This window comes from Phoca vitulina, unplaced genomic scaffold, assembly GCF_004348235.1.
Source record: "Phoca vitulina isolate PV1807 unplaced genomic scaffold, GSC_HSeal_1.0 scaffold3, whole genome shotgun sequence".
Lineage (NCBI taxonomy): Eukaryota > Metazoa > Chordata > Mammalia > Carnivora > Phocidae > Phoca > Phoca vitulina.
The window spans coordinates 53950815-53959570 of NW_022589706.1; the positions used below are offsets into that span (position 1 = coordinate 53950815).

Genomic DNA, 8756 nt, shown 5'->3' on the forward strand with positions numbered 1-8756 from the left:
TTCAAATAACACTAAATCATGAAAAAAAAACCTGTAAGATTAAGGAAATATATGTAAAGGACTTTAGCATCCATTCCTTCGCTCTATGATTTTAAAATAGTGAGTAGTGATTCTCAAGGGTGACAGGGTGGTGGATATCAGAATTCTCCATGGGTTGACTTTTTCAATATTTTGATCAGCTTCACCTACTGTTCTGCTTGAGTTTGCAAGGGCGTGGGGCAGAGATGAAGTTGACAGAAGCAAGCTTTAAAATCACTCTTTTAAAGCACTAGAGCTGTGCAGAGGGACAGGAGATTTAGCAACAATTTTGCTATTTTATTGGCTGTGTACGTCCATGACAGAACTGCAGCCTTTCATTTGAGAATATTTAAAATTATTTACAATTTCATCTGCAGAAGACCCGGATGTTGAATTCATGCAGCGAGTCTCATAGAAACCATCCCTGAGCCATGGACTATGTCCAAGGGAGTGTCACAGGTTAGGAGAGCCCAGTTTTTGTGGAGGCACACCCTGCACTGAACATTCTTTAATTCACAAAGACAAATATTTCACCTGTGGCCTGACCAGGTGGAACCAGTAGAAAAACTAACAACTACTAAAAACCTTAAGAAAAAAAAAAGACTGAGGAGAAACACCCAAAAACAATTAGCTGAATTCTGTAATAGTCTCAGGTTGCTGTTGTAAACAGATCCAAACAGGAAACGCTAGTCTTTGATTTCCACAAAAGACAGAGAAACGAGCCTCAGATGTATGTTTGCACGGTGGCCCGGGCTGTTGGGAGAATTTCTTGGTGGGAGAATTGGTAACGTTTTCGCCAAAGCCTTTCTCAGTTGAGGAAGCTTGGAGGCATAGGAGTGTCAAGGATGTAAAAACACACATCTAGAGCTCCAGTTTGTGTTGAGTGGACTGTGTATGCTAAAGGGTTTAATTCTTTGATAGAAAAAGTTCATGGCAGAATTAAACTGAGAAGTAGAACAAAATTGGCTTGTATGAGAATCTAGCCCACTCTCCACAAAAAGCTACGTAGACGAAGTTATCTTTTTCTATCTCTGTTTGAATGACAATGAAATCCAAACTTTAGCCATTTTTTGTTGTCATTTAAGAAAGATGATTTATGTCTCCTTTAAGAGCAATGGAAGCAGTATTTATATTGTAGGAGAAGTATGGGGTGGGAAGGAGATAGTTCTAAATTTTCCAAACAGTATTGTCAAATCATTGAAAGATTATGAGTCTTGCTGAACAAAGATAGATTCCTAACTCTTATTTTTAAGGTCGCTAACTATATACTCAGTCTTGGACATTTAATTTAACTGCACTGAGGTTGTTTGGGGCTAATAACTACTTAATAGGATTGTTCTAAGGGTCAAGTTTGAAACATTATGAAATTATAAGCTATGATCCTGATGTGTAATTTCATTTTTAGCACCTCAATAATATGCAATATGCTTAACATATACACGTCTCCTCTGATTGAGAAAAAGTAAAATAAAATCCTTTCTTACATGGATTAAATCATTCTTTAAAATACCCAATTACAAAGAGATTTGTAATCTTGTTATAGACCAGTAGAGGGCACTACCCACATATGGTGCTAAAACTAGAGGCCAGATCAAGAGTATCATGGAATATTTGTGGGAGTCTCTGGTGTGCTGGGCATTTTGGAAAAATATCATTTCATTTAATTCACCCCCAAACTCCGTGAAGTAGAGGAAACTGAGATCCAGAGAAGCTAATTAATTTTTCCAAAATCACATAACTCAAGCTTTCTCCCGGGATTGCCTTTCCATCATACTTTGTTGTCTCCCTATGGGATTAAAGGCCCTGCTTCAATTATATTTGCCCTGGTTTGTCTGGATGATGGTCACTATCTTCTAGTGTTATTACCTGTTTCCAAGTTCTATAATGTGGCCCATTAACAACATTGCTATGCACTCTTGGGAAAGTTACTTAAACTCTCTCTGTCTCAGTTTTCTCTCATGTCTAGCGGGGATAACAGTAGTATCTTCTTCAAAGAGTCACCGAGTGAATGAAATGAGATAATATAGATAAAGAAGATAAGAACCACGCCTGCATATAGTCCACGTTCAAGAAGTGTTAGCTGCTGCCAATTATTGCAACTAATGGTCTCACCGCCATTCGTATTGACTATATAACAGTTACTCATATCAACTAGAAAGAAGGGTGAAGTGCAAACGCCCAACTCCTGAACAGAAGCAGCTAAATCCTCTTCAGGTGCAATTAAAAGGATTCTTCTTATGCTTTCTATGCAGTTCAGAAACTACTTGAGTCATTCTGCAGCCTGTTTTCCAACATTTGTCTTTCAGGCGGCAAACACACAATAAAAAATCTCAGACTTTTACTGGACTGACGGAAACTGGCTTCTGGGGCTCTGTGGTTCATGTAGGATGGACGTTCATTCCTATATTAGATAAGATATGTTCTGATTCTCCTTAGATTACATTTTATTAATTAAAATCTACTTTTGGGGCGCCTGGGTGGCTCAGTCGTTAAGCGTCTGCCTTCGGCTCAGGTCATGATCCCAGGGTCCTGGGATCGAGTCCCACATCGGGCTCCCTGTTCGGCGGGAAGCCTGCTTCTCCCTCTCCCACTCCCCCTGCTTGTGTTCCTGCTCTCGCTATCTCTCTCTCTGTCGAATAAATAAATAAAATCTTTAAAAAATAAAAAAATAAAAAAAAAAAATCTACTTTTGCGCATAATACAATGCAAAGAGTAATGTAGGCACTTAAATCAACAAGGAACATATCTAAGGTCGAGAGTCTTGTTTTGTTGTCATTGGCAATAGAACCTGAGTTTTATTGAAGCCTTCTTTTTTGATAGGTTCTACCTTGGAGCATTGCTCCGAACACACTGTGGAGCAAAATAACGAAAATCCTACAATTTCGATTGCTAAGCTTCTTAGGAAATCAAACTTCACTATCAGGTCTTTGACATTTAGAGCTGGTCAGACCTGTAACCAGGAATGTCATGCCAAGGTTTTCACCCTTGGACAGGGAGCCGGGGGCTCATTTATTTTCAATTATGTGCCTGTTTTCACGAATTAGTTTCTCTTATGGTTTCGATGGATCGAATTTGAATTCTTGAAATAATTAAAACAACCCTATAGTACTGTGATTATGTGGAAATCTGATCAAAGTTTCTTTCCTTGAAGCACTGTTTATATATTTATTTCCTCCCCACCCCCGCCATAAATAGGTCTCCATCTCCTCCAAGCAGTTCTGGGCACCACTGTGATTCCTTCCTGCATCCCGGGAGAATCCGAAGATAACTGCACAGCATTAGGTAAGCCCAGCTTTGCCAGCGTGGCACCAGAGCATCACGTGTTCATAACAGGAATGTACTCAAAGAGGACGGATATGTGACAGTGTAGAGGAAAGGGGGGCGAGAGCTGCTATGTTAGAATCATTTCTTAAACACCCTTACGAACTAGTGTTCTGGAAAAATTATATAAAAGGATAACTGGTGGGAGAGGGACGAGGCATCTAGTTCTATAGAAAGATTGGATCTTAAAGCGATAGGAAACAATGAAAATCAGATTCTGATTTCATTTGGCTTTGCTGTGAAACCGTTGTTAGAGGTTGGATCCCAGGCAAAACAGGAAAATTTAAACTTTGTACACAGTAGATAATCAATATATTTTGTTATTTTTTTGTAAAAGGAATAAATGATGTCCTTTCTTTCTGGTTACAATGTTCATTCAGAAAATATTTATGGAGTACTTAATACATGTCAAATGCCGTGCGTAGGCATGGAATACAAATAGAAGTGATGCACTGTTTCCCTCAGGGACCCCTGAGGACTCTGGATGTGATTCAGGAGAGATCTGCTTTAGATTCAGTCTGAGTAGTCAAGGGTTATCCTGAGGAACTAGCGTATTTCCAAAACGATTTCACCTTCTCTCTTGTCCTCCTTTCTGTTATGACTCCACTATTTAGGTTTTCTTTTTGAGTTTTATTTAAATCCCAGTTAGTTAACATACAATGTAATATTAATTTCAGGTGTACAATATAGTGATTCAACACTTCATACATCACCCAGTGCTCATCACAAGTGCACTCCTCAATCCCCATCATCTATTTCACCCATCCTCCTGCCATCTCCCCTCTGGTAACCATCAATTTGTTCTCTATAGTTATGAGTCTGTCTTGGTTTGCCTCTTTCTCTCTCTCTCTGTTTTTTCCCTTTGCTTATTTGTTTTGTTTCTTAAATTCCACATATGAGTGAAATCATATGGTATTTGTCTTTCTTTGGCTTATTTCATTTAGCATAATACTCTCTAGCTCCATCCACATCATTGCAAATGGCAAGATTTCATTCCATTATATACATACATATGTATATGTATGTATATACCACTTCTTTATCCATTCATCAGTTGGTGGATACTTGGTCTGTTTCCATAGTTTGGCTATTGTAGATAATGCTGCTATAAACATCGGGGTGTATGTAACCCCTCAAATTAGTATTTTTGTTCTCTTGTCCTCCTTCATCATTGGGCTCTCTAGAAGTTCGATCTGACTCTCACCTTTTGTTGTTGTTGTTGTTTTGTTTGTTTGTTGGAGCAGAAGTATTATAATCAAGATACTATTGTTCGATTATTTCATAAGTATCCTTCATATTTTGGTAACTAAATCATCCTAAAGTGAATTTTATATAAGTTGCAACACTATTTCTAATGAGGCTCCTATTTCATTGTTGTATTTGTCTAACCCAGGCATCTGTAAGTCAAGATTTGTCTAGTTTGGTTCTCATGGTTACAGATGTTGGGAAGGCTTTGATTGATTTCTTTGACGGTAGCCTCAAAAATTTGGGAACGCGTGCCTTCCTGGCTTAAAACCCATTGTAGAATTTTGCTCTCTTGAATTAATTAATGGATTCAGTTTGCAATTCCTTTGGAATAATGAACTGCAGAATTATTTTGAGATTTGAAAAAAAATCAGGCAAACTTAGGGTAAGTGAATAACTGTGGAGGATAATGATTTTTGTGTCTTAACCTTGCCTTTTCTATCCTTCAAGATTCTCATTTGTGAATTAAATCCCCAGGTCTTATTTTGTTTGTTTAGTCTGTTGGACATTTTCCTTAGGGGGTCAAATGTTTGTTTATTGGTATAGAGAATATGATAACTAGAGGGACTTCCTAGTTCTAAAAATTCTCCTCGACTGATTGGCACCTGACCTGCTTTGCTACAGTAGCTCAGTGTTTATTATAGGAAAGGGTAATTAATCTTTAAAGAAAGCAGCAGAATATATCCAACTTTCCGTTCCCTTCACAGTTCAGATAGAAGACAATCCACGTGTGGCTCAAGTGTCAATAACCAAGTGCAGCTCTGACATGAACGGCTACTGTTTGCATGGACAGTGCATCTACCTGGTGGATATGAGTCAAAATTACTGCAGGTAATACGCCAAAAACAAACAAAACCCAGTGGTTTGTTGTTTTTTTTTTTAACTTATATTCTCTATTTTTTTAAATTTTTTGAAGTTGACCTATATTTCCATGGGCTATAGTTTATACATACTATTACCATGCAGTTATACATGCTATCAGGAACTCTACTAGGTGAGTTTTTTAGAGTTAGGGAACAAACAGTAGCTCTCAAGTCATACAGATACTTCAGGGGTGCAGGGTGGGGAGGGCGTCGATGCTTCCTTCTCATACTTGTCATGATGGTGGTTCCACTGGGCCTCTACATCAGCCCGTTTTATGAGTTAATTGCATTGATTTCGACAAAAAGCACCTCAAACCTACAAAACTTAAAAACAGCATTGGAGATTGTCAGCCACCCTGGCAGCTGAGCCAGCCTGTCCCTTTACCACCAGCGTTGAGCTGAGAGCTGAGAACTCTCTTTACCAATGTTGGCCCTGCTCTAACGTCAGTCTTCGAATTCCTCTTTACAACTTTTGGCAAACCTTGTTGATTTCTTGCATTACAGTGTGAGATGAGTTCTTAAGCAACTAATTCATAATAATAATTTCTTTTTTGAAGTAACTGATCTTTTTCTCGTATTTTCCTTTAGGTGTGAAGTGGGGTACACTGGTGTCCGATGCGAGCACTTCTTTTTAACTGTCCAACAGCCCTTGAGCAAAGAATATGTGGCTTTGACTGTGATTCTCATTATCTTGTTTCTTGTCACAGTCGCTGGTTCCATATACTACTTCTGCAGATGGTAAGCCAGTGTTTTTTAACCCTGCTTCTATAAATTATTTTTATACAATACAGACTTATAAACTGGGTAGAACTATGGACCAAGTATTATTTCGAGGGATAAGATGGATTCTGCAATGATGGTATTTACAAAGAAGTTTCAGTGGCGGGACATATGGATTTGACTCTTCTCTATTAACTCTTCTATTTCTTCTTTCTTTCTTTCTTTCTTTCTCTTTCTTTCTTTCTTTCTTTCTTTCTTTCTTTCTTTCTTTCTTTCTTTCTTCTTTCTTTCTTTCTTTCTTTCTTCTTTCTTTCTTTCTTTCTTTCTTTCTTCTTTCTTTTTTGAGATAGAGAGCAGCAGAGCACGAGAGAGTGAGAAAGAGATCATGAGTGGGGGGCAGGGGCAGAGGGAGAAGGAGAAGCAGACTCCCTGCTGAGCAGGGAGCCCGATGCGGGGCTCTATCCCAGGACCCTGGGATCATGACCTGAGCCGAAGGCAGACTCTTAACTGACTGAGCCACCCAGGTGCCCCAGAAATATTGCTTTTTCAGTAGGAAAGAAAGAAGAAAGAAAGAAAGAAAGAAAGAAAGAAAGAAAGAAAGAAAGAAAGAAAGAAGAAAGAAAGAAAGAAAGAAAGAAGAAAGAAAAAGAAAGAAAGAAAGAAGAAAGAAAAAGAAAGAAAGAAAGAAGGAGGAAGGGAGGGAGAAAGAAAGAGAGAGAGAAAGAAAGAAAAGAAAGAAAAAGAAAGGAAGGAAGGAAGAAGAGAGAGTGGGAAAATTGAGAGAGAGAAGGGAAGGGAAGGAAAGAAAAATGAGAGAGAAAGAGAGAGAATGAAACACCCAGGCTTAAATTTGGTCATATGTTCTCCTGGAATTTTGTAATTTTCATGACATGTTAAAGTCTCGGAGAAGTCCTTTAACTGTGTTTCTCCATTCCCTCCCCAAATTGTTTGACCACAGAACACTACCCCTTTCTCCTTCCTTTTTTTCTCTGGTCCAGCCTAAACCTGTTGACCTTTGTCATTTTGGAAACACTATGCTGATGTACCTTTTGAGTCTGTATGTTGGTTTATTTTGTTAGCATACTTTGTTCTTATTACTATTAACTACAGTGCTAACAGTTTCATTTCTGAATATTTCTAGGTACAGAAATCAAAAAAGTAAAGAACCCAAGAAGGAATACGAAAGGGTGACGTCAGGGGATCCAGCATTGCCACAAGTCTGAATGAGGCCATCAAGCTACCAGCAGGGATGGTTATGCACACCTGGTTATGTTAATATTCCTATTTTATTAATAATATTTATGTTGGATCACGTGATAAGTCGACAATGGTGCACTTTTAATATATTTGGACAAGTTTTTTTATTTTTGTTTTATTTTTGACAGACTGTTTGCTAATGTATAATGTATAAGAAATATATAATATAGAAAAAAAGTCGATATTTTTGTAAGAAATAATTTCCTGGACTAAATGCTTTAGCTCCAAAGCTTAGTTGCCAGCTACGCCATGTTTAGGAGTGAAGGACGTCCAGTTTGTTGCTCAGGAAGTGTCACAAATGACAGATTTCTGTTAAGCCTAAATATATGGTCAAATCAACTCAAATAAGTGTATTTTCCTACTCCAATTAGCGATAACTGGTTTGACTATATTGTAGTTTGATGTATGACTTGGCACGATGGTGTTATGTATTAAAACACTAATGTGATGGGAATTGGGGAGAAGCAAATCTGGATCCTGTGCTAAACGCTACACACTGGGAACAACCTAAACCGGGGAGGGCTGTGTCCCCCTACCCCATCCTCCACTGTGGCTCCATGTTTAGTGGCCTGGAAGGGAGGTGGGCAGTTCCTTACTCTACCCACAATTCCTGCAGATACGAGTCACCCATCTGCAGCTTCTCCTTGCATTAAATGAACTGACAACTTCATTTTATACCATCTTTCATGTAAATAGTAGGCATTTTATAGCTTCGTGATGTTTCTTTTCTTTTCAGTACAACATTTATGTGAGATAACTGTCACTCATGAGACAAAAAAAATCCACACTTGGAGCCCGAATTTGGGCTTCTTTTCAAGGGTATTTCTTTTCATAGGGACTTTGATTAAGAATCCTAAGATTAAGTCACATTCCAAAATTTGAGGGACTAATCACCATTTTAAAAAATAAGACAATAATTCTATTTATTGTCCAAAGATGGTAATACAGTTATTTCATCTTCTATGCAAGAGAGTTTTAACTTAAAACAATGCAGTTAAGTAGCTCCTTCTGCAATTTAAAATTATATGGTTAAAGTAATCTCCTGATGTAGGATGTAGAAGAAATAGATCACAGTGTATTTTCCCAAATGAACAAATTCATTTGAAAACTTCTGAAATTTAGAGACTTAACCATGCCTTCTTTTGGAGACTGAGATGAAACCAGGGCCTGGTTTTCTGTCTTTTGTTTATTTTTGGGGAAAGAGAAGAAGTTTCTCGTGTGCTTGAGCCCATGGTCTCAGTGAGTTAATAAGGGTACCTGGGGCAACCGAATAAGGAACCGCGGCTGTCAACACCTCCCAGTCTCAGGGGAGACTGCCTCATTGAATACTAG

At 38.3% G+C, this 8756-nt stretch overlaps 1 protein-coding gene across 1 annotated transcript; it reads left to right on the forward strand.

The window, feature by feature from the left end:
* Positions 1 to 449: 449 nt before the first annotated feature.
* Positions 450 to 7492, forward strand: EREG (epiregulin). Its single transcript, XM_032401108.1, has 5 exons — positions 450 to 477; positions 3214 to 3300; positions 5292 to 5415; positions 6036 to 6185; positions 7309 to 7492. Exons 1-5 carry the CDS (start codon positions 450 to 452, stop codon positions 7388 to 7390), a joined length of 471 nt encoding a protein of 156 aa, XP_032256999.1. The 3' UTR covers positions 7391 to 7492.
* The last annotated feature ends 1264 nt before the right edge of the window (positions 7493 to 8756 follow it).